At 37.5% G+C, this 26,477-nt stretch overlaps 1 protein-coding gene across 4 annotated transcripts in view; it reads right to left on the bottom strand.

Annotated features, from left to right (window-relative positions):
• The window catches only part of gabbr2 (gamma-aminobutyric acid (GABA) B receptor, 2), a 184,754-nt gene that overhangs the window by 51,130 nt on the left and 107,147 nt on the right, over positions 1 to 26,477 (bottom strand). For all 4 annotated transcript variants that reach the window (XR_008608051.1, XM_055058793.1, XM_055058792.1 and 1 more), the window contains exons 8-13: positions 22,229 to 22,289; positions 16,809 to 16,889; positions 14,938 to 15,088; positions 14,493 to 14,625; positions 11,526 to 11,633; positions 8,098 to 8,220 (exon numbers count right to left, since the gene is read on the bottom strand). Coding sequence is in view for 3 of the 4 variants with exons in the window: in XM_055058793.1 (XP_054914768.1) it covers positions 8,098 to 8,220; positions 11,526 to 11,633; positions 14,493 to 14,625; positions 14,938 to 15,088; positions 16,809 to 16,889; positions 22,229 to 22,289 (657 nt within the window). In the remaining variant the exon portion in view is untranslated. The remainder of the gene's footprint in view (positions 1 to 8,097; positions 8,221 to 11,525; positions 11,634 to 14,492; positions 14,626 to 14,937; positions 15,089 to 16,808; positions 16,890 to 22,228; positions 22,290 to 26,477) is intronic.

Below are 26,477 nucleotides of genomic sequence, written 5' to 3'. Positions count from 1 at the left end.
CCACCTTCCCTCTTCTGTTTATACAGCATGCTGGTTGAGCATCCACTGAATAGAGCAGTAGAGTAAAATCAAATAAAAATGGAGGTTTGGCTTAAGACGAGGCAGCAAAAAACAAAACGAAAAAATAAACAATCTGAGAAAGGAGTGGTGTGAAAGGAGTGAGATTCAGTTCCCCAAAAAAGTCAATTGAGGGGAGAAAAAAACAAACAAAAAATTAAATAAAAGACAAAGAATTGAATGTGAGAAAACCTGAAACCTGGGGGAAAACCAAGAGAGTCCCACGGCAAGGCTGGAAGAGCACTCAGATAAATGTAAGTGAGAAAAGGTTGCTGTTGGACGGGGCAGGCAGGTAAAAGACAGTGGCTGCCATGTTTGAAGATGAAACATTTCATCATTTTATGTCATCACATGCATTATATGGAGCCGCGTATCTTCACAAATAAAAATGCATTTGGCAACCATCCGATGCAGGGACCCGCAATTGATGTAAATTATTCCCAAGGGCACTAAACATACTCGGACATCGCCGACTGATCCGCGGTGTATCAGTTCTGGACATTTGTGCTGCATAAAAGAACATTAGGTTAGTTAATGTAATCCCAAGTTCTTTGATAACAGACTGCAGTGCTTCACCAACACTTCCCTTTTTGCATGTGCTCGGAAAGAAACCTGCCTAGAATGAGAGGGCCTGGTTAGCTGTGACGGTGGACAGTGGGTGGAGCCACAGACAGAGCTCAACCAGTACGGTGCAGAAACACCTCATTCTGTTACCAAAGAACCAAGGGTTATGTCACACAATCAATTTTTAAAATGTTTCTGAAAAAATAATTTGTGTATTTTGTTTCATAGTTGTCTCCCCAAAACCACTCTTAGACTAATCACACAAAATATAAAAATTAGGGATTATATTAACCTAAATATGCAAGAGGTATGAATGATTTTCCTAATAAAAGCCCAAATCCTGGATGCTATAAACATGCCATGACCTCCCCAGCACAAAGGAAGAAAACTGCTACAGTAAATGTGAATAGAGAGGCAAACTTTGCCATGCGACTACAGAGATATGACATCAGGAACAGGTGAGTGCATTCTTGTGAGCACTCGACCTTCCCCTCCCTCACTTTCCTCCTCTAAGTGCATACAGGTGGGGGCAGTGGAGGCAGTGAAGCTAAGACAAAATCTGTGAGTTTGGTTAAAAATAAGCAGCATAGCCATCTACGTGCACACACACGCGTACACCCCCACCCCCCACACACCCCCACACCTACACACACGCGTACACCCTCCCCCCACACACCCACACACACCCACACACACACACACCCATACACACACGCGTACACGCACACACACACACACACACTTCACAGGTTTGTACGTCCCAGTGCACTTAATCCTACACAGATGCTTAAAACTTTCTCTGCATATACGAAAATAATGAAGTAGGTCCCCCAACCCGTTATTTTTGTCCCATGAATCAACAGTCCTGCTCTCCGCATTATAGGTGTCAAGAACCATGGCCGTTGCCATGGTGATGCCACACTGCAATATTCTGTTGCAGCTCGTTCGCCCACCGATGCTCGCTGCAGCTCCCAAGCTGGGGGAAAAGAAAGAAAGAAAAAAAGAAGAAAAAAAAAACGATAAAAAAGGGACGGAGGGGAGGAGACACGAGGAGAGATTAGAGTTGTGGGGGGCTGCAGCAGAATCCAGCAGAATGCGAACCAGGCTTTCATGACAGTTTGCCCTCCCTGCAGGAGTCAATGTCCAGCACTTCAACGGAAGACAATAATTTAACCTTAAACACAAATGTGTATATAATATGAATTGGCATATTTTATTCACATCTGATGTCAAGGTGATCTTCAAAAATAGACCCATGGGGATAAAAGTAAAACCCGGCTCGCACGATGAAAGCACGTGCATACATTAAAAACACAACATGTGTCTGTACTGCAAGGTTTAATCTGGTAACAGGCGGCAGTCCCATTAACAAATGTTTAATTATTAAAGAGCCAGAATGCTGATCTACAAGCTCACTGCAGCCAAACCATTCCATCAGCATTCTCGGGATGCTGCAGGAATAATTCCTATGTTCACAAAGCTGTTTGATAAAGAGTGAGACAAATATGAAGAACAACGCTCTTGCATGTGTGTGGTTTACATAGAGATCAGTCAGTAAAGATAGAGAGGAATGTTCATCATGTTATGTCATTCAAGGTAAGTCAATGTGTTTCGCTAAATTCAGCATGATGGAGTTGTGTTTCAGAGGAAAACTCATCAAAGCAGGCTTGCTGAGGACAATGTCAAGGTCACAAATCATGTCTGGTGAGGCCATGCGATCTGAAACTGTAATCAAAGCTGCGGGCTTCAATTGTAGTACACAATAAAACTCAGAGGTCAGTGCCATCTTAAACACTGCTCTATCTCTCTGATCTCTGGCCCTTCTTTATTTTGATTTGTGAGCGTATTAGAACAGTCAAGTTTTTAAGCATTCCACTGCAATTTATTTTCACCCTCTTCAGTTTCATCTTCCTGTTAATTCTAATGAAACTTGCAAAGGGGAATGACCTGTATGTTGATGGCTTCTGAGGAGAGGGCATTAGGCATATAATTACATACTGTTTAATAAATTAAAGAATCTGTTTACTTTGTGACGCATAAAAATCTGAAAACTTAAATTTAATAAGAAGTAAACTTGAGTTAGGACAAAAATATAACAATTTTCATGAGTCTCTTGGCACAGAAGGTCAAACAGTATAGATACTCACACTATTGCAATGTATTATATTATCTAATTACTGTCTGTAACTCTTACCTAATTTGCTTATTCTTGCACGTAAATAATGACATCTTATTTGAGGCGGATCCAAAATAAGATAAAAATGTCTTATGCTTTACTGTTGAAGGTTAGAACACCTTGACTTCACTAAGAAACAAGTGTAACGTAAAGTGCTGTGAAACAGTTTGTCCCTGCAGCTTTGTTTTCCTGACACTGTGGATGTTTTTACAAACCAACTGAAGTCTCCTATTTGTCCAGACTGTCATGTCACAATTTCATTATTTTATTTATTCATGCTCGGTTTGTTTGTCATACAGCGCTTTGTAATATTATATCTGTAAAAAACGCTTTATAAATAAACTTAACTTATGTACTTCTTTACCTGCAAAATATCAAGCCAAGTTGAAAATAGAGCTTGATTGTCAGTGATTGTTTTGGAACTTTTCTCCGATGTTTCAGAACAATTATTGGCGATCAAGTTGGCTTAATTTGAGAAACGATGCTGTGAAGATTAAATTGTCTGCAGATCTATTCAAAACAATGAGAACTCCTCAAACATTCGACAAGCTCTTCAGTAAACAATGCTTGCCCTTGTTTCATCTGAGTCAGCGAGGAAATCTGTGCCTGGAATGATTCAAGCAACAAATGTGCAGCACTATCCCACTGTGGCGCTTCATAAAGTACGCACTGATATACCGCAGACCTTCGGGTGAAGCAAGTACGTGCAGCTCTGTGAACCCATGGTCAATTCCCAATTCACTACAGTGGGAAAATGTGAGTGGAGAGCAGGGCAGATTCTGACAAAGACTGAGAGAAGGAAACAATAAGAAAATAAAAAGGCAAAAAAGGCTACAGACAAGAAAAAAGCCACAGGAGGATGCTGGCCAAATATGATATGACGACTCACAAAAACAAAACAAAATAAAAACGGGAAACTACTGGTCCTTTTTTTTTTTGCTGCAATTACTGCTAGTCAGTCAAAGAAAGTGTTTCTGACCTGCTAGGTGATTCCCTGGCAGGTGAGCCAGGGAATCACCTGCCTTTCAATTTGTCAGTGAAGAAGGAAGCATATACAGTAAGTGCTTACTTAGACAATGGTGGAACAGCTGTAAAGTAATGCATATGTTAGTGTGCCGTAATAGTGTAAAATATGCAATTTTTTAAAATAAATCTGTTAAATCAGCAAAAACATCCTAAACATAAGACATGACAGTAACACTTGCACATATGATTGAAAAAGTACTACAAATCCTCCTGGGTTTGCAGGTCAATCTCTGACATCTGATTTTAATTACCACTATGCATGCATTATCAGATGTCACTGATGATAATAAAATTATATTGAAAGTGGTAGATTTGACCAAGGCTGGCAACTATGCTGACCACAAAATATTAAAAATTTTATCAGTGTGCTATGCAGCTGTTGACTTTATTGTCATCCCTTTAAAATCTAACTTAATATTTAAAAATTGTACTTTCTTATTATTTTCCTCATCCCCTTTTATTCTCATTATCCACTCTCGCAGGTTCCATCTGCTTTGTGGCCCCCACCTACAGGCCTGAAGACCCTTAGTGCAGAAGAGCTTTTCCTCCGGTTCAGCCCCAAGGGTCCTGCTGGAAGTCTGGCACACCGGGCAGGCATGTTAAGAATGGGCCTCAGCACAGGCATGCAGATCCACAACCTCAGGGGAATCGCAGATTCCTACTCTCGCTGGTTTATAGATTCAAAACACTCCCATGGCCGAGGGCTTACAGTCGGAGAATACTCCATGAGGACCCTACTCCACACATTGACAACATTCACAAAAGAATAAGTCAAGCACGGCTTACTTTTCCCTCTTAGGAGGGCTCCAAAGTACAAAGGCCGATCAGCAAAATGAAATGGGGGCTTTCTCGAGAGCTAAAGAGTTGTGGTGTAGGCATACATTCAAATTGAACATAAGAAGCCAAAGAGTTACAATTAGACTGGAAATATAATAAGCATCTGTTCTTTAAGATGCCATGAAGAAATCTTTCCCTCACAGACTAAGAAGTAAAAAAAAAAAGTGACCTGAAACTGAATTTCGGATTTTGCACCTCCACACAATTTATTTTAAAACAGGATACAATTTCTAAACGTGGTGCGCAATGTGAGACACAAATCCTACCCCCTCAACACCCTTGTGACAAGCAGAAAAAAGCAAGAAAATCCATATAAAAATGATCAAAAGGAGTTTTCATTAAATCCACAAAAGAATCTACCTCTCTTTCTGACCTTTCGATTCCTGCTGTTTCCCCGAAGGTCAATTAGAATCAACCGATGCTATATATTCTCGAGGTCTCTGGCCTCTTGGGAGGCAGTCAGACATCTTCTGAAATACATACTAATGTCTGAAAGACTTGAGGAGTGACTCACCAAGAAAAAAGTCCCACTTAGTAGAATTAAAGGCTGGGGGCCTTTGAAGAAAGATGATTTAAAAACATTTTTCTATTGGTCTAATGCAATATTCTAGTCTTAAATGTCACGTTTTCATCAATTGTAAGCGAAAAAAACATCAAAGTTAATAGAAATTATGGCTTGAAAACGCCTGTATGTGTAATTAATATACAAATGTTTTTTCACCAAGTGAAATTAGTTAGTGAAATGAATTAACCTTTCAACAGTATTTTTAATATACTGAATCTGACTGTATAGACGTTTAGTTTGTCAACATGGCTTGACGTTCCAAACATGGAAAAAACATAATTTATCATTTTGAACCTTAAAGATTACAAACCTCGTTTTTTCTTCTTCTTTTGTTTTTACATTTTTTGGCTCTAGTGGTCTTTATTTGAAAGTGATAGGGCAAGAAGGTAGGGTAATAAGAGAGAAGGAATACAGGCCGGGATTCGAACCTGTGACGGCCATGTCGAGGACTAAGGTCTCCTTATGTGGGTGGTGCTTAAACCCTGCGCCACCACAGCATCCCAGGCTAAAGAATGTCTATCTCACTCAAAATATCATAGATAGATCACATCATACACAATATATAGACAGGAAACGGATGATAAATTGGGCTGAAATTGTATGTGCGTCATGTAATAGCCCCACGTTAACTTCTTAATGTGGCTGAACTCTAGACAAAATGAGAAATCAAATGTGCCCTCAATGTGTTGTGCAATTCACAGTTTTCTCAGTGAGATTCAGTCACCTAAAAAAGAAGCTTAATAGGTTTTTGCAATATATGCATTTAATCAACCCAAGAGGGACGCATCAAAGAACCCCACAGTGAGTCCAGGCTCAATCAGTTTGAGCAAAATCTATAGGAAGCTGCATTGTGGGGGTCATAATATTGTTCACATTAAATAACTTTGAGAATTTAAAAAAATAATTGCGTGTATGTCAATTTATCAATTAAGATTGTCAATGCCAGCAAAAAAAAAAAAAAAAAAAAAGAAAAAGTAGCCAAACTAATTACACACATGCAATTGCATTGTGGAATGAAAAGGCATAATGGCCGTCTGAACTGGTGTTTAAATGAATAAATATCGGTAACCAAACTGAAAGTGAATGCAGAGCATTTTGATCTTTGAGTTTTGTGCTCCCCTTCCATTCATGTGCTTGGTTGGTGGCAGGGAGCAACGAGAGCCGATGGCGTCACTGTTTAATGACGTGGTGATGTGATGAAACGGTGCTCAATAAAGGGAGTCAAACTAAGTTGAACACTGCTTTTAAGTCACCTTCAAAGACCTTTACAACTACAAATCCCCAATAAATGTAAAACCAGGGAAAACCGGTGGTCAAATGAGACAGCCTGATGAGGTAAGAGAAAAAAAAAACAGATGAATACACTATGTCTGTGTTTTATTGACAGCATACTCTGAATGGCAAAAGTTTTTATGGTTTTGCTTTGTTGCGTTATCAAAAATACATTTCAAGTAGAGGATTTATAAATCACATTTCCACCAGAATGCAGTGACTTAAAATAGTGACACAGATCATAGAAACTAAATGACAGAAACCTGGTTCTGTAAACTCCAAAAGGATTAAGGTTTATCCCCAAAACACCTACAAGATTTCTAGGTGTTTGATGTTCAAAGTTGTTGGTTTTCTTATTTGAAACTTAACTGCTTCTTGATCTGCTTGGTTAACAATGAGAATGAAAGCAAAACCACAATTTTATTGAATTGAGAAGTTGTCCATCATTAAAATACAAATTGTACATCTGTATTTATTGAGTCAGACATTAACAAAATTTATTGGAATTGACAAACTTTGTTTAATTTGCCAAATATTGCTATTCACAACACTGATTTACAAAGCCTCTGATTAATTGGTTTAATTTTCTTTAATCACATCCAACCACACATAAACTGTATCTGGGTTAGAGCTCTTTGGAATCCAGGGCATGTAAACTTTTAATTCCTCACCAAGGCTGAACAGAAACACTTCTAATCCCAAAACGTAATCAACACCAACACAAGCCACTTTTAAAATGGATCATGGTCCATCTCTTTTAAAACCTCCAGAGAAATTCATAGGGTTTCATCAATGTAAAACTTAGAGGTTGTAATGTTCTGAAGTACTGTTTTATTTCTCTGGCATAAGCAACATTAATTACACTAAAGTACATATAGCTAATGTTTTTAATGGGAGTTTGAATTCATTTACTGCCTGTTTGACTCTCTGTTAGTTTAAGGCATTTCTTTTCCAGTAGCAACTAAGAAACTGATGGATGCAGCAATATCTATAAATTTTGCACTTTTGCCTCTAGCAGGAAAACAATAATTTTATTAAAAAATAACACTCCACTCAATGTTTCTTAAGCATAATTTGACTAAACATATTCAGTTTCATCAAGTGTTAAAAAACACCCTACTGTCTAATCTTCAAGATAATTGATCACGCAATCATTTGTTAATATTTCAATAGACATCACACGGCATCAGTTTCTAAAAATCAATACTGTTGCATTTTTCCAATGGAAGATCTCTGACTTCTCAGAGTGAAGTGGAGTTTAAAATCTCTTTAACACCCAACAACCTCTCCGGCAGAATGAATGTGATGCTAAGTGCCTGTTTTCCGCTGGCCCTTGCCAATGTCTCCCATTGAAACTGGCAACCGGGAATAGAATGAGCACAGAAGGCAGCGATGGCTCACATCCTGACCCAAAAATAACAACAACCACAAGGAAAGAGTATGCTCACTCTACAGTATAATGAAGACATTTCCCTTGCTCGAATAACTCGGTGTTACTCAATCGGACCTTCGCTGCTGAGAAAAGCCTGGTCAGATTGACACAAAAATATTGGAACAAAGCACATATTTGGCCAGGAAGAAAAAAACAGGCCTTTCTGACCTCCAAGCTGTATTCCTCCACGGTTCTCCTGAGAGGGTCTACGATCTGCCAGCAAATTAGAATGCATAAGTCGATAAGCAGCATCCCACCGACGATAATCAACAGTTTCTGGTCCTTTATGATCTGTGGAGGAAGAAGATGGTGATATGATTATATTTTTGTGAAATAGTTCAATGTGTGGGTCTTTAATGGACTATCATCTATCTCATAAAGGTATGTTAAGCAGAACATATTTACATACCTTATTTATTGAGTTATTTGACTTTAATCTTAGCTTATTCATGCCTTTCTTTAAAAAATTTTAAGAACTTATATTCCAGATTTACTACTATAACACATTAAAATCTGACACTTCCAGAAGAGCTATTGGTCAATAATCCATGAGAAGTTCTGTCAGCAAGCCAAATCCTGCTGCCTAAAAAGGAACCGATGCTGAGCCAGCACTGCTCACGGCTAAAACTCGTCTTTTGTACTCTGAACTTTGGAAGGATGAAAGCCATGACCTTTGTGATCTTCATTTATAATAGCTTTTGACTGACTGAAACCATGAATCAAAAGAAAGGTCAGGAGGAAACAGGGTCACGTTGTGTTTGGAAAGTATGACATAGTCTGGATGCAGCTCGCACAGGTGTCCATTTCCCCCGGTGGGCTCCGAACGAGGGACATGAGGGGCTTGTCTTTTGATCTGCTCAGTCTTTTGATGATGCAAAGACCGAGCAAATGTGGCCTCAGCAAGACAAAGAATATTGATAGCCTCCGTTAGGCATGTCCGATTTATTGCAGAAAGACGTACACTAATTAGCCACTGGCAATATGGTAGCGGGTGAACCAAAGAAAAAATAGATGTGTATGTAGTAAAGTGCTGCGAGTATAAAACATTTATATTTATCCATGTTTCATTACCAAACAATAAAAAAAAGGAAGACTCAATCAGATTACAAGTAAAAAAACAAAACATGTTTTTAACATGGGTGCCTATAAATATGTATAGAGAAAAGGGTTGAAATGATCATTCAACACCAAGATATCTAAACACTTTTAAATGTCAAATTAACTGTTCCAAAATACTCTACAAAGGAAATACCTGGGGAAGATATTTTTTCAAAACTTTACACTTCCATCTGCTAAACTATGATGTGTTATATTGTCAAGTGACTCTTTCAGACAAATTGTACATGTAATTACTGTAAATTAACTGAAGTGTTACCTGTTTTCTTTCCACCAGCAGTATTGGCATTCAGGCATACTATTGGTGTTGCACAGATTTTTGTCTCAAGTATCCAACTTGATTTTAGAAAAACTCAAAGAAATAAAGCCTTGATGAGCCTGTGCAATAACCTTTTCCCGTTTTACTTTCAAAAGAAAAGAACTATTTTCTACTGACCTGGTTTAGCTTTGAATAAACTATTTAGAAGTAACTCTTTTTTTTTTCTTTTTCACAGATGGTTTCAGGTGCAAGACTAAATATCTTTACGATACAGGCTATCAGAACTATGCAGGCTAATTCTAAAAAAAAATTATTTCTTTTTTTCTTAAGATTCGTGTCAAATTCTAATTTATTTAAGCAGTAGTAGAAATAGCATTTGTTTTTCTGTTTCAACAAAAGCAATTAGAGCATGTCAGATATTTCTATTTTTAATATGTGTATTAATATCTGAAAAACTGTGGGAGTTTTAGTTCAAGTTGTCACGCCCTCCATAACAGAGGGATTCTGGGAACCTTCTTATCTGTGTCTGTACAGATTTAAATGTTTTTTTATTGTTATTATTATTTTTTGTTGTTGTTTTCTTTTACAGAAAATAAACAATTCATTTGAGTCCACCTAGCAGAAACTTTATCAAACTCACTCTTGAATTACTTACTCTTCCATTTTATGGGGGGGAAAAAAAACTGAAGGAAAACTAGGAAGAAAGGGGTAAATAGTGTTGCTGCTTTGGATCCAGGGTTTGAAGAAAAGATGGCTAACACTTGTGTCTGTCCCTCCCCTGACAGCAGTTGGCAGACGTTTCAGGGCACCAACAGCAACTATCAGTCTGCTGAAGCCAAAGCACCTGCACTCAATCAATGTGGATGAAGTGGAACGTGTGTGTGTGTGTGTGTGTGTGTGTGTGTGGGTGTGTGTGTGTGTGTGTGTGTGTGTGTGTGTGTGTGTGTGTGGGTGTGTGTGGTGTGTGTGTGTGTGTGTGTGTGTGTGTGGGTGGGTGTGTGTGTGTGTGTGTGGGTGTGTGTGTGTGTGTGTGGGTGTGTGTGGGGGTGTGTGTGTGTGTGGGGGGGGGGGGTGTGTGTGTGTGTGTGGGTGTGTGTGTGTGTGCGTGTGTGTCCGCTGCACACAAGCCCAGGCCCTGAGCCAATAGAGCATACATCTTGAGTGTTAAGAGCTAAACTATGCAGCAGGGGTGAATACTGCCTCAAAGGAAACATTTGTTTTGTCTTTGTTAGCAAGGGAGAGAAGGTGAGAGGAGGGGAAGTGAGTTGAAATAATTGGCTATGAAATGTCAAAGCAATATCAAGTTCAAAGAGACAAAACAGCTCTGTTTCCTGAAATTATTATTAAAAAAAAAAAAAAACAACAAAAAAACCCCTCAAGTCATAAAATAAATATAAAGGGTCAGGTTCATAGTCATAAAATATCTTTGAATAGCTGTCTTTAATAAAATGTCAGAGGTTTGTGTCTTTTAACCTCTTTTGATTCATCATCTGTCCCCGGTCTCCAGATTTTTGTTTCCTCTTCAGCGTTCCCAGCCTACTTTCTTTGCCATTGAAGCCAGATTGTTTGTCTTGTTCCTTACTCTGTCCTGCTTTGCTTTCCTCCTTCTGTCACTCTGCCATCCCTTCTGCTGCTATTTTTCTACACCCTCCTTACCTCTTCTACAAGTTCAGTCATCTAGCCCTCCTTCTTTATTGCTTTTCTTTCTTTCTTTCTTTGTCTTTAATATTCACTGCAAGGCCACCAACCCTTCCAATAATATGGAACATTTTGAGAAGTGACATAGAGTGGGAGAGGGGAACAGCTATTAATACAAAAGGCCATGAAGACTTGCAGCACACGAAGAGCAGCACTTCATATAACTGGGCCAGTGAAACAGATCGGGTCAGTTGTTTAAAAAGATATCTATATTTCAATTTTTTTCTTTCTTCAGAGAGACATTGTTCAAAGAAGGTGCTGCAGCCAGCAGTATTCACACATATTTCTATCTGAATCAAGTCTGGGCACGATCAGCTAAATATCAATGCTCGGATGTATTGAACGTAGAAATGATGTGCCGAATGAAGATTTTTATCACTAAAATAAAGTTGTAGGCATCCTGTTTTTAGGGACAGATAGATCTTTATACTCAAAAGCATGTCAAAATTCTCTTTCCTTTAATAAATTGTGTTTAGGATCTGGAAACATACATGTTTTACTGAATAATTAAATTTTTTCTTACCTTTTTCTTCATCTTCACATTTTTGAAGATGGCATGTACCCTCCACGTCTTGGCAAACATGGCACCAAAAGCAGTTGTGTATCCAACAATAAGGATCCATGTCCGAACCTGTCGGTACATTAGAACACATTCGCATCGTGTCACAACGGGGTAATCAAAGCTCAAACCAGCATCTGATCTGACAAGTATCTAAAGATAAATTTGTTCAAAATAGTGTTGGAAGGCATCCTAAAAATAAAATGCTGTCAGATTTATTTTTTTCTTCCAAGAGCTCTGGTAGACCATCCTTAGCAACGGGGCTGTCAAACTTCTGAGAGCATTTTATTTTAGTAAAAGAAAAAAAAATGGTGGACCTTTTTTGTTTTAGCACAAAACACAAAGCTGATGAGTTAAAAAAGCTTGAGAATTAAACATAATCTAAAATCAGAAATGAGTACACAGTTGTGTACTTCAGCATGACCAGATGCTAACGCACCTTAGTGAGTTAAAAAAAAGGACAAAAAATCTGAGATCAGTTCTTTCAAAATGTTTTAGCCTTGTTTCCACCTAGTGACATTCAGCTTGTGCAATTTAGCTTGTGCAATTTAGGTGGAAAACTGACGAGGAAGAGGCAAAACTATTTAAAACAAATGACAAAACAGTCTGATTTTATATGCACACCTAATGCCTGGTTAAAATTACTTTTGGTTTCTTTTGACTGTTTTTTGTTCTCATGTTCATATTTGGCTTCATTTAAAGTGAATCTGCTGAAAATTTTCTGTCTTATTTATTTATTTTATTTTATTTTTACTTGTCCACATTAGTATGCTTGACATAAAGTCATATTTTGCAGAAAGATTACAAATGATCAAAATGATCTCGATGCACAAAGGTACCAGAAAGGAGAATGGTAATAAAAAACCTACAAAATTAGACATGCACAAGGTCATCATAAATAACTGGAGAACAAATAGAACAACAGGATTTTACAAAGACTGGATGAAAAGAAATTGAAACCAGTCAGGGAGGCTCCTAAGAAGCTAGCAGCTTTTCTGAAGAGTTATTTGTCCTCCAACAAGTCCTGGTTGTTTAATACTTTTTCTGCATTAATACATTTGGCGCAAAAACTCGTCTGTGGTGCACAGCTTCTAATACGAGTCAATTCAAACCCAGAAAAAAAAAAACACTTTGTAAGAGGAAGATAAGCACTTTGGAATGTCAAAGAAAACGTCCAGAACTAAGTCTGACAGAAAATCTGTACAGTCACCTGACAAAAAAATGGCATATAGACCAACATCATATGTTTTTATTTTTAATTTTTATTATCTTCTAGTTATACACCATAAAGATCAAACTATATTTGGAAAAAGTGATCATGCTGTAATCATGGTCTAATTTTTTTTACATCATAAAAACCTAGCACTTTAACTGGAACGTGTGCTCTTTTGAGTGACGCTTTGGCAGAGCTTTGGCTACAAATGACAAGAAAAATTAGGCCGTCTATTCACTGGGAGACCAGCTCATTAATCAGTAGTACATCTATCAACCTCTGCGCTCCTTTGCTGTAAAACTTCATCGGAAGTGACAGGCTCTGTTTTGGCTCTGCAGCGCAGCTTCATCCAGGTGACGGCAGCTCGAGACGTGCCCTGCCTGTCATTACCTGTGTCTGTGATGTGTGTGTGTCGGCTATGGTGTTATCACAGTGGAAACTAGTTATCACTGTAATCAAAACTCCTTAATTAATCCAGTATCTACATATTCACACGGTACTGCTACCTGAGGGGAGACACTTAATGTGCTCTGTGCTAGCTGCAGAACCTGCAGTGAGATTCAATCAGTTTTCCCTTGATCACATGGTGCATGTGAGAGGCTTTTTAGCTACTTTTGCTTTGGCATATCTTAAATATATAAAGCAAAAATAAAAATAGAAAAATAGCATGGAAATTGTAAAATAGGCAATATACTGTGACAGCATTTATACCCCTTAAAATCTATAAAACTTTTTAGGTCTTCATATGATAGACCCAACCAAAGTATTGCATAAGTAGAAAGAAAATATTATGTTTTTTTTCCCTGCATAACAATCTCTGACTGCAGTTACAGCTGCAAGTATTTTGGGCATGTCCCTATCTGCTTTGTACATCTTGTTGCTTTGGTCTCCCCTGACCTTCACATGTTTTCTGTACTTGTGGCAAATTGACAAGTACAGAAAACTTTTTGTCTTTTCAAAACTGACTTTCCTGTAGCTCAGAGGTGGGCAATCCTGGTCCTCAAGGGCTGGTGTTTTGCAACTCTTAGGTGTCTCCCTGGTCCAATACACTTGAATCCAATAGCTGAATCACCACCTAAGTGCAATCAAGTTCTCCAGAGTCCTGCTAATGACCTCATTATTTGACTCAGGTGTGTTGAAGTAGAGATACATCTAAAAGTTGCAGGAGACCGGCCCTCGAGGCCTGCAGTTGCCCAGCCTTGTTGTAGCTCTTCCAGAAAAGTTGGATTTGGTTGACACAGTGATCCACCCGAGTAGTTGACCTCTGCAACTCCTCCATTACGAAGGGGCTCATAGGACTGCCAGCATAGGGTGGTGAATTGCAGTTTATATGGATGGCCATGTTTCGGTAGGTTTGCAGGTTTGCATTTTTTATGAATTTTCTCTTACAAACTTCTGAGGCCTTCACAGAGCAGCTGCACACTGAGACTGGGTACTAATAAGGTGATTTCTCAAGGCAATCGGTTGCACTTTTAGTTGAGGCTGTCAGAGTAAAGCAAGCCGAATAGAAATCTATGCAACATCCTTCAGATATTTATTTCCATAAATATTTGAAAACCACATTATTTTTCATCCACTTATAAATTGTACAGTACTTTTTGGGCTATCAAGTAAAATTTTACAAAATCTAATTGGAATTTGCGGTTATAGCATGTTGACTCAAACTCGAGCTTGCATTTAATATTTAAAAAGTTACTGAAAGATTGAAGTGGACTCACAGTGCAGAGTGTCTCAAACTCTTTGTCTGAAACAAAACCTCCGTCAAGACCAAAGAGGAAAATCGAGGCGTAGGACAGCATGCCTCCGAGGATGATCAGGTTGTTCATGTATGGACTGGACATCTTGATTAGTCTGAAGGTGAACGAAACATTAAATAAACGATAAAACTGATTAGCGGAGCTTTAAAACTGACAATAAACTTATGCAAAAAAAGTCTAAAAAACCACAAGTATATTAAACAGTTGTATTATCTGACTAGATTCATTTTTTAGTTCTATTACTATTCACCCCACATAAGCTTGTCTGGCCTTCATTCATCGCTCTACTTCCTCCTTTACAAAATCTGCTAATTTAATTTTTTTCTGCCATAGTACAACCCTGCATTTTATCTTCACTGGCTATCATTTTTGCCAAGGTTGTACTGATCTGTTTCCAGATGCCGACCTGTGATTTCGGTTCTTGATGTTAAAGAACAGGAACGCCCCAGCCATCAGCATGCCCAGGATGGTTATAGTAGACAAGATGCTGTACAGTGGCACATTGATGTGGCGCCGCTGTAGACGAACAAATGTGCGATCTTTGGGAGGCTCCACACCTACGACACAAAGGAGAAAAGAAGGTTATTTTCATACTTCTTAAAGTTTCAACCATTTTCTGTACTAAACTTTTTCCCCCCAAAAAATCTACTTATTTGAACTTTCCTCCTTTAGATTCATTTGTCTTCTAAAAAATGTGCTACTGCAGCAAATATTAACTTATTCAAGCTCAGCTTCCAAATATTCATGTAAATCTTTGTATCGGCTCCACATTCAGGTTGTTGTGGGCAAACCCTGCATTTTCTAGTATTTAGAATTAATCGCATGGGCGTCCTCTGCGCGTTCACTGTGGTGAGGGATGTAGCAGGAAGCTTTCATTGCAGGAGCTTCTTTATGTGGGGCAGAGAAGGGAAGATGGAGCGAAAGAGCGCCGTGGGGGGAGAATAGCCAGAGGATCAAACAAATTCCAAAGTATGTCAACACTTGCAAAACCCGAAAGAGAGGAAAAATGGACTGGTAAATAATTTAGAGGCAATAGGCCAGCATAGGATGATGAATTGTGATCCTGGTTCAGGCTCAAAAATATTCAGATGCTGACACACACACAAAAAAATCCATTTTGCACTTTATGAATTGTAGTAAACAATTGTGCCATACATATTGTCAACGTGTATAATTTCAGATAGTTAATTTATTTGTGTTATTTTTATAGACATTAGAGACATAAAGTACAGTTAATATGAGAAAAGAAAACATTAAAAATTATTTAAACAGGCAGGCACAGGCCACGTTTAAACCAGAGATGTTCTCAAGTTAGATCTCAAGTCTCTCGCCCCAATTCAGAATCGAGCTTCAGTTACTCAAATAAACATTTCTTCAATCAAATTCATAACATCTAGGTCACCTTTAACCCTGCATTCCTGCAGGGTTTAAAACTGCACTGCTTGTGTCTAGCCCTAAATTATCACATTAAAATGTAATAATTTTATTTAATAGTTTTTCTTTTTTGACAGATTCTGATAAAATGTAATATGCAGATTTGGTTTCCTAATAACTGCATCATAAATTATGAACAATTTAAACCGGAATGGACTGAGCGTAGATATTGTGCACACCTGAATCACTTCCCATTAATTGGGTTCTGAATACTAAGCACTCAAATACATTTTTATAATACAGACTACAGTTGTTGAATAATAAAATGGAGGATCAATAATGGTCATATTTGTGACCACTGATTCTTAACATTGTGGAGCAATATATTGGTGCTTTTCCTAACGTATTCTAGAATTATACTCAGCAGAATTATCATATAGAATGCCTAAGTTATTTAAATCTAAATTAAATTCTAATGTAATCTAAATACGGCTTCTGAAAGTCCCACTTTATAATTATCACCAGCACCCAAAACAAATAGTATTTCAAACAAACATAAGAGATCTTGAAATCAAATGGCAACAGCCTGTTCATTTGTTCGCATAACATAATTTCATACTTGTGTATGACCAAAATGGCAGCCCTCGAATGTGAATGAATGCTAGAAGCTGCCACTCTGACTTACCCGAGCATTAAAAATCAAAAAGCATTTTAGGACAATTCTTTTACTGGTTTCCCTGCATTTCAATTAGCTTGCTTTGGCAACTTATAGTGAAATACATGGTCCTGCCTTGTGTGAGGTATTAAACCTCTCTAGGGTTTAAGGAAAGGCTCTGAGCTTTTTTCTGCAAGGAAAGATTGGCATCCTTGCCCCAATAGTTTCCACAAGGACAGTTGTCTTACCTTGGAACCTGATGGAGTTGTTCTGCAGATCCAGAATGTCAGCGATGGAATTGTACTCTCCCACTTTTACTTCCTGACCATCTGTAAAAATAATAATAAAAAATTCAACAAACATAAATAAGTATTTACAATATTTTCATACCATATGTTCAGAGATATAAAGTGAAAAATAAAAATAAAACAGCAAAGTAACTGCAAATACCAAATGTTTGTAGAAAAGCAACCATTTAACTCAAATATGCACTAAGAAGCACTATCTCTTCCATAGCAAGCAATTTAAAATACCAGTATGTTGTCCTAAGTACAGTACCGGTTAATAGTTTATCTTATTTTGGTCAAACTTAAAAAGTAATCAAGAAAACATCATAAAACACCTCAGATAAACAATAATTGGAAGAAGTGCTAACTGGTGCAAAAGGAGAAACATATGTGTTTATATCTAAACTAGAATCTAAATACTTGTTGTTATCACCATTCTCTTCTACCCAGGAATGCTTCTCAAGCACATCTATGAACAAACAGCCTCTCCAGTGTAATATTGGAGAAGGAATGGCTCTGTCAGTCAAACATGGCCATTCACCTTCTATTACTTGGTTAGATTTTACAACTAGGAGGAAGGAGAAAGCAAATGGGAGGGGAAAAGAGGAAACAGGCCGTTAATTTTCTTTGTGGGAAACATACACAACCTGCCGTTTGTCCAGGTGTGCGTGTGCAAGCCTTACCACCTTTTTCCATTTTCACTCTCAAAGACCAATTGAACTTTTAGGCAGAAGTGTCCTTGACAAGAAAAATGACAGACAACATCATCTACCAGTGGGCCACTTTGCTCCACTCTGCTTTCCTCTTGGTGAATCACTTTATCTTATCTTTAGGCCTCATCAGAAAGTCAACGACAGCTGAAAATGTCACACTAAGGTGATTCTACCTAGAGATTTCCAACAAGGCAAGTTGCCTTTTAGAGGTGATCTTGTGATTTCAAAATTAATTGAGAAAGAGCTGTACCAGGGTTCATTTAAATTCAAATGTAATTTTTAGCTGCAAACAAAATCCCTCCTTACAATCAGGCGAATGAATAAATTCACCATTATAAATCAAACATTTTATGCAAACTAGAATACATATCAAATAAGTTGCAGATGAAGAAAAAAGAAAAACCTGCTCCAGGCACAGACTCACAACATGCTTTTGGAAGAAATAAAACCACATTTTCTGCCGTTTGTATAAATAAAAAGTACTCAGAGTGCCTCACTTTTACATCAACTTTGATTAACTCTTCTGTCTCCCAGCAAATTTAGTATGAAAGAAAAATTTCCAAAGGAACAACACAAAATAAATTTGGACTGTCAAAGGACAACTGATCTCATTCTAACCAGTTTTCAAGTTACTTTGTTTATTAGCTTGTTTATTTTTTTTGAAAATGTACAAAAGAAATCCACCATGAAGCATAATTTAAATTTTTTGTTGAGATTTTAAGGGAGTGGGTGGGAGTATAAACTTATAAAAATTTCCAGGCCTTCATCACTTACATAATCTTACATTTATTATGTATCTAATCCATGCATGACAGCTATACTTTCATTTAATAGATTAATACATATGGGTTTACTTTATTTTCTCAAATGATATCAGATAAAATGTACTCGGAATTAATCAAATGACTCAACGTCTTGCTATACAAACTGCAAGCCTGCCCCCAGCAGCTGAACACATTCAGATCTGACTGGTTTATGTCAAGTGTTTCTTTCTGTTAGTTTTGATGACTGAGTTTTTTTGAGTTTACTAAATCAAAACTCAAATCCAATTTCCTCCAAAACTTGTCACGTTACATTGGACTAGTGGAAAACTCTTGATACCACAGAAAACGTTGGCCTAAATGTATGTACAGTACATTAGAAATTCTGCACTGTGTGTGCATAATATGGTAGGAGACGAAGGAAATCATCAGAAACAGCTTTCACCAAAGTGCTAAATGATTTGCTGGTAAACATAGAAATTGATCACACTTCATCTTTAAAACTGCTAAATCAAAGTGCTGCGTTTGACACTGTGGACGACTCTGTTTTACTGAATAAAATTGAGCATAGGGTTGGGCAATTTGATTGAAAACAGTTTAATAAAAAAAAAAAAGAATTTGTATCAGTTGATTTTGATAATTACTGATTTGTCTGAAATATCTGAAATGCTGTCAAAAGGGTGATGTGACCTATCCTGTTTTATCCATAATTTTCTCTCTAGTTGTTGACCTTTTTTTTCTTTTAAGCAGTTATGAGCCACACTGTTCTTGGTCTATTGCTATTTTCTCTCAATCTTATGTCTTTTGGTCTTCTTTTTTGTACTTTTAACACAATTTTGCAGCTGCATGTGCTTTCCATCTTTGGAAACTGTACACACTTGTCAAAACAAGAAGCCAGTCTCTCTGCAATTACAGGTTTGTTATCCAATAATGTCCTGGTTTTTAATCCTGATAAGACAGAGTTGGAAATCTTTTATGGTTTTAAGGTCTTGCTGGCCACCTAGAAGGCTCTAAATGTTCTGATGCCTTCCTATCTTTCTGAACTTCTGCACGTGTGTGTCACCTCATGTAGTTTAACCTCAGTGTACTGGGCTGCTAAAATTTCCTGAAGTTAATAGAAAAACTGTTGTTTTTTTCCTTTTGTCTCCATCCAGACACTAGGTAGAGATGCTCTGTGAAGGTTTATAAAGTTAAAGACCCTCTTGTCTCTCTCTGTCTTGTGCATCGTAATACTATTCCTAAGCTTTAATTCCATTTTATTGGTTTTCCCTTTTTGTTTGATCTGTTTTAATGAGATATATAATTGGTATTGCTTTATTATGGTTTTTATTTTCTCTTAACTGTTCAGCACTTTAGAAATAAAGTTGTAATTCTTTTTAAATGCGTTTGAAAAACACCATATGACAAGATTTCAACACAATGAATTCTGCATTAGCTTTAAAATCAATTCAATATATTTTCACCTATTTTGATAAGTGCCCAGAAATGACATTTAGTTTTAGCTTTATACAAATGAACAGAAAAGCAATTCACAGCTAATGGATACTTTATATATCAATAGAAATTTTAAAGAAATTTCTTGACAGTAAAAACCTAATTGTGACTATTTTTTCAGATTTCAGCTCTAACATTGAGAAAACAGGACAAATATATAATATTTGGCTAATATTACAGTAATAAGAGAAAATTCTTAGAGCACCATAAACATTGGAGTAATGGTTTTCACTTTTTATGTTTATTTGGGACAGTGTTTGCAATCAGAATCTCTGATAGAGAACTATCACTCAGTTCATCTCCATTAGAAGAAAAACAGGAGTCAGAAACTGCTGACTAAAAACGTACTGACAGGGAGAAATTGAGAATCCGAGGCTGCAGACAGATGACAGTGACGTCTGGAGGATCACTACCTTGTAAAATATTTAAAATGGGGCAACCCCTCACGACCTCTCCAACCAGCAAGAGCTTTGGTGCAGTGTGTCAAAAAGGAGTGACGAAATCACTTTCTACATGTGTCTGCGAGACACAAGATATAGAGCAAAGGTTGATCAGGGGCAAAAATGGTAAAGAAGAATGGAGATAGCATAAAGATAGAATAAAAGAGAGAGCCCTCTGTTGACATTTTTGAGAGAGAAAAAAACAGTTTTGTGAACCATTTCTAAGAAAATTCAAGCAGATTACAACTTTTTCAAAACCAAGTTTAAAACTGAGAAAATTTAAATCTGTGTCATGTTCCAGTGCCTGACAAAAAAGTTCATTTTTATTTATTGTGAAAAACTGTTTCAGCCTAAAGAAAGGCAAGCAGCTTGAGGAAACACTGGGGTGACTTGATGAAGTGGTGAAGCAGAAATAGAGAAAGGACAGTAATCATTAAAGAATGCTGTAACCGATTTTGCACACTGAAACCCCTCGACAGAATAGACCAAATCTAACAGACTGGATAGATGCAGATTTTAAGAAATCCTGACTCTGCACATTAGCTCTATACTTCTTCTGGTTTCACAGAGAAAATACATACGCAGAGTGTACGAGTGTGAGTTGTAACCAGCCAGAGGGATCAAGCCTCTCTGCAGTCAGAAAGATAAGATGGTTAGGCTGAGAGAGAGGACTGATCAGCAGCATGCTGCTGTGCTTCATACAGTCTAAGATGCCTGGGAGGTGGGAATCCCCTGCTCTCAGATCCGATCTTTTGGGTTTTTCTCAGGAAATCCTGCCAGCTCAAAAACAACCACCGGGTGTATCACTATCGGAAGACAACAGAAGATGTTTTTTATTTTTATTATTCTGACTCAAAACCTCCACAAATTCTTTTAATAACCAAAGGAGGGGACATATCAATTCAAGTTCTGCCAAACCAGTAGCATGGTACAGCTCCATAGAGAAAGCTTTGAGAGATGTTTCTTTTTTTCCCCACAAGAAAAGAGTCTCAACTAATACTGAGTCATGTGAATAAGTTACAGCAACACAAAAGGTGGAAGTGAGGGTACAGCATGTGAAACATTTCAGTGACACACTTCAGCCACAACTTCAAACATTTCAAAGGATCCAGTCTATGCACATCAAGCATGACAAGAATACCGTCAGCTGGGCATTAGCACATTATAGCAAAATGCTTCAAAAAAAGAGCAAATAGAAGAAGATGTAATATTTTCTGAGTTCACCCAAAAGGGAATATAGTTGTTTATACTTTTGGTAAAAGTTTTTTTTTTTTTTCTGATGTGTTGTCCTGTAACAAATTGCCATGCTAATGTTTCCATGGTTTATTGTTTCAAGCTTAGGTCCATCAGAACCACAAAGACAAAAATATATGTTTATTTATATCTATTTCAAAGCACATAAAGTAAAATTCTGCTGATTATGACTGATTTTTAAAGTCAATAAAAAGGGTAAAACATCTAATGGTGAATATTTTTTATGGACCTTGTAATTACTTCATGGAAGTAAAATAATAAAAAAGTGCTTTAATTTTCTACATCTTATTTTATCAAAGTATATTTTGATTAAATATCATATAGAGTAAGAATGACCCAGGCAGGGTTCATGCCTAAATGCAACTTAGAATCTGTTTTAAGACTTAAAGTATAAGTTCAGAGACAATCTGAACCATTTTGCAAAAAAAATATTTGGTACACTTGCACAGAGCAACTTAATAAATCAGACTATTATCAAAGAGTTTATTTATGTCAGTAACTAAGTTCTAAATATGATTTCCTGTATAAAAACAAACAAAAAAATAAAACAAAACAAAAACAAACATGCTTTCCCTTCAACTGCATAGTCAAGTTCTGTGTTTTGGGCAAGCACAATGAAATGGATTACCGTCTGGTTGCAACATGAAAAGTGAATATTTTGCACTTAGAAATGAAGAGAAATAGGACAGAAAATAAAGGCAGGTTATTAAGAAAAGTACCTTGAAACTGGTTGAATTTTATTGTGCCCATCCTCTCTCCATTACGAAACATGACTTGACCCTGAAAATAAGCAAAGCAAACCACAATGAAATACATATTTATTTAGATTATTAAGACATTAGGTTGTGCTGAAGAAGATGTGTGCTAAACTATTCAATGAATTAAGCAAGGAGCTGATTTCAGCTAAAATGATTCACAATGCGTTCTTTTCTGTGTTGGCAGGGAAAGGGCAGAGGCTCGGTTCTGACATACTTAATTTCATTTGATTAGAACTGGCCAAAATTGATCTGTTTATAGAGGTAAACAAAATTATTCTTCAGCCAATTCAGGCGCTAAGACTCTTGGAGCAATCTCAGAATAGTAAGACAGAGTGATTTAACTCTTCGAGTTAATGTTCATTTCAATCCGTTTGTGTGTCCCACACTTGGCCAGAGAAAAAAAACCTGACAGCCAGAGTAAATGATTCCTGATGGAAATATATATCTAGTCCAATATCTATTACAGTTTGACTAAAAACGACATTAGGAAGTCTGTGGTTCAGTCAATTTCCATCCAGGTGGTGTCTGTCACAAACCCACCGGTCAAAATGAGAATACACATTTGGTGATCTTGTCAAACACTTTCAGACTGGTTGTGCTTATTTCATTTGATCTTTTCCCATTATTCATACATTCCTATCTTCCTTGTTCTGTACTCTCCATCTCACTCCATCTTCCCTTTATCTCTCTCTCCTGCTTCATCTACCAGGAGTGTTCAATTAATTCAGCCCACCATCTGCTCACAGAGCTCCTTAATTACGCATTTAACTGGGTTTACATATTAGCTGTTGGCTAACAAAATAGGTGCGAGACAAACACACAGAGACGGATAGACGAATAGTTTGCAATGACTGATTAAATCATAGCTAAAGGGACATGGTCGGGTGGCCGGAGATGATTTTCTCTTAAAAACTGAGAAGCTTTGAAGTGGCAAAGAAGGATCCCACCCGTCTCTTTGAATCCCATTCTTTGTGTGGCAACTTTGATGTTAACCCGAGAGTGTGAATGCATGTGGTTCTGTGTGCATGTACTTAGTGTGCTACCACATTAGGTCAGTACTTGCATGTGTCACAGATATCCTATTCTAGCACTCAGCCTCTCTGTATCTCTTAGATTTTGTGACACACAACATTCTGCACCTAAATGCGTGTGTTGCAGTGTACTCCTGAGCAGCTGCTTTTGGATTATACTGAGATAAGTGGGGTGTGTAATAGGGGTCAGAGTATGGAGGTTGAAAACAAGAGCAGAAACTTGACTTGTAGCTATTAAAGTTCTGAGTTCATATTGGTCGCAAGAGTAGCTGCATGACACACATGCTCGCGCTAAAGATCAGATCAGCTGAGGCTGCATTTACACCCCTTTACCAAATAAAATCCTTGTTTCAATTTGTCCCTTCGTTAGTCTCTTTTTGCTGTAAATAATCAGTTTCATTCCTATATACTTAAAGTATTGTTTGCCAGTTTTTTATTTTCTTGGAGTCATGTATTTTTCATAAAAGTAAATGATCTCAAAAATGTTCAAATGTGATGTTTAACTAGCAATAGTTCTCCATTTGGGCCAGCAACCAGAAGTGACCTGCTCCTGGTTGATTTCATTCACTATCATATAACCACAATTTCTTATACAAATATGTGACGAGGTTATTGAAATGATTGAAAATCATACAACATTGATAATCCCTTTTGACTATTGGAAATGATGCATTTTGTAGTATGAAGGTCCTAAAAATATGACTCCATTTCATGACTGAGAAAGTTGGTAAAAAAAACAGCAAAAACTACAAGTGGATGAAATGGTGACAGGGCATAATGATTTTAAAACACCTTAATTACTTTAAAAGTCTTCGATCAATGGTTTAATGTTGTCAAACAATTCCTAATTGAAACCCCCTTTTTTTTCTTAATGAATATGCAAAACGACTTGGGACTCAACAAGGTGGTATGTGTTTTATGGAGAAATCGCAGTGTTTAAGCATGTGTGCATTTATGCGTGTCTGTGTGTGTGTGTGTGTGTGTGTGAGTGAGGCGTCTGAGCTGAGATTGAGGAGGCGGTCAGGTATCACTTTGTTGGTGAGTGTGAGAATACTGCAAGCAACAGCAACACTTGGGTCAAATGAGATGAGAGTCCGTGAGCTGCAGGTGTGACATCCACAGGGTTTCTGAGGTTTTTAGGTTGCAACGCTGCTAATGGGAGAGTAAATTAGATGTGCGCGCACGCTCATGAAAGTATGCACACTTAAAGAAAAAAAAAAAACAGATGCCTCAGAGAGTGGCACTCACCATGAAACAGAGACACACTGGTACCAACAAAATGACTTCTGATTACTCATGAACAGCAAAGCAAATGTGAAAAAAGAAAATTACATCTGCCGTCCTCAAATCACAGACTGCCGGGTCTCTGCATATGCTGTTTGCCTCATTCTGTGCTTCTAGTGGCTAGATGATCTCTCTATCCTAAGAGCATTCCTGCTAAAGTCTGTCTTCTTTTCAGTAGCCCTGACACCAGCTTAATCGATACGACGGAGCCCTCGATCATCACTCTCCTGCTGGTGCAACTGTACTCGGCTACAGTGACACCAGGATCAGCACAATCTTCACACATGTGCCTATCCATGGATTAATGTCAACCAACTGAAAGTCATTTCATTCACAAGCAAAGCAAGGGGTTGTGCAATAGTGGCTTTTGAAATCAGAATTTCAAAATAGCATAAAAGATGTATGGAGTGTTGCTAGAAGGGAAATTGCCTCCCCCAGTCTTTGTCGTGAGTGGGTGGAAGTTTCTATGTGCTAAGTCGTATTTCATGTAATCCTTTAAAAGAGCAGCTACAATAGCTGGCTGTTCTTAAACCTTACACAACAAAGATGTATTTAATTACTTTTGCATTTTCTTTGCTTTAACACTTTTTGGCATGCATGCAGAATTCTTACTAAATTTAAAATTGCTGTTGTCCAATCGTAATGTACATTTAGCTGCCTACACAGCATTTTACATGAATGTAAAATATATTGTCACATTTAAAGTGTCTTTTCTGATGATGTAACCTGTAACTATGAATTTCCTGTAAACCAATTTCATTCCTACTCCATAATATCAATAATAACTATGATTTGAGAACTGCTATTGGAGTCCAGAAGGAGATGCTGAAGTGGTGGACAGGAGCAGAGAAAGCAGGGGGCATCCAGAGTAGAGCAGGCAGAAATCTGTCATGCAAAAAAGGGTTTGGAAGGACAAGTTGATTTATGGGATTTTGAATCAGAGACAGACCGAGTCTGAGGCAGTTGCACTCTTATAGAAATTGTCTGAAGCTTGCAGTCGTTGCTCCATTATCCTCAGCAAAATAACAGCATAATGATACACACCAAAACCACTAATTAACTAATTAGTATTACAGAGTTTTCATCACTTATTTGAAATGGCATACAAAGTAGATTTTTAAAACTAAGTGCAACACGGACAGCATGTATGATTACGTAAGATCATTTATAACGTTGAATGTCAAAATGTTGTGTAAAATTTTTTTTTTTCAGCTTTACGTCATGTTTTAATGTTTTTCCCATATCAAAACATAATTGAAGTTTCGCTTTGATTTTTTTATGCATCTTTGGAGATTCTGCCCAACAGAGCACCTCTCCCCTGCAGCTCCCCCACTCAGCTCCTCCAGACTAATTATACCGTTTACAAAATACTGCTCCCTGCTCCTAATGGTTGTAAACACCATAATGGAAGAACAATATTGTGATGATGTGCTGGAGGTGGAAAGAGCAGAAGCGTCTTAAAGAGACGGAAGCCAATTTTGAGGTGTCCAATTGCAAAGTCAAATTTCTTTTCAGATATGAAAATACATAACAACCCTCCATTAGGAAACTTCTAATGCTTGAGAAAATATTAGAGCATAAATATCACAAATATATCTGATAGTAGAGTACAACATTTTCATAATGCAAGACTCCGTTTTAATATAAATAATAAATACATTTACAGTATATTCCCCTTTGTATATCAAATTAAAATATCAAAGAGCACATTCATGTACTGATGATGGTTTGTAGCCACAGCTGCACATTTTGACTGAAGCAAGGCTGCAGTTTTGCACCATCTGACTAACACCAGCAAGCAAAGTGGGTGAAGTTTCTTGCCAACAGCACAAACGACTAGGGCAGATGGGCCAGGAATCAAACCAGCAACCACCGATCACAAGGCAAACTCCTAC

Source organism: Poeciliopsis prolifica, unplaced genomic scaffold (genome assembly GCF_027474105.1).
Source record: "Poeciliopsis prolifica strain line A6 unplaced genomic scaffold, Auburn_PproV2 SCAFFOLD052, whole genome shotgun sequence".
NCBI lineage: Eukaryota > Metazoa > Chordata > Actinopteri > Cyprinodontiformes > Poeciliidae > Poeciliopsis > Poeciliopsis prolifica.
This window is presented reverse-complemented; position numbering and strand designations above follow the sequence as displayed.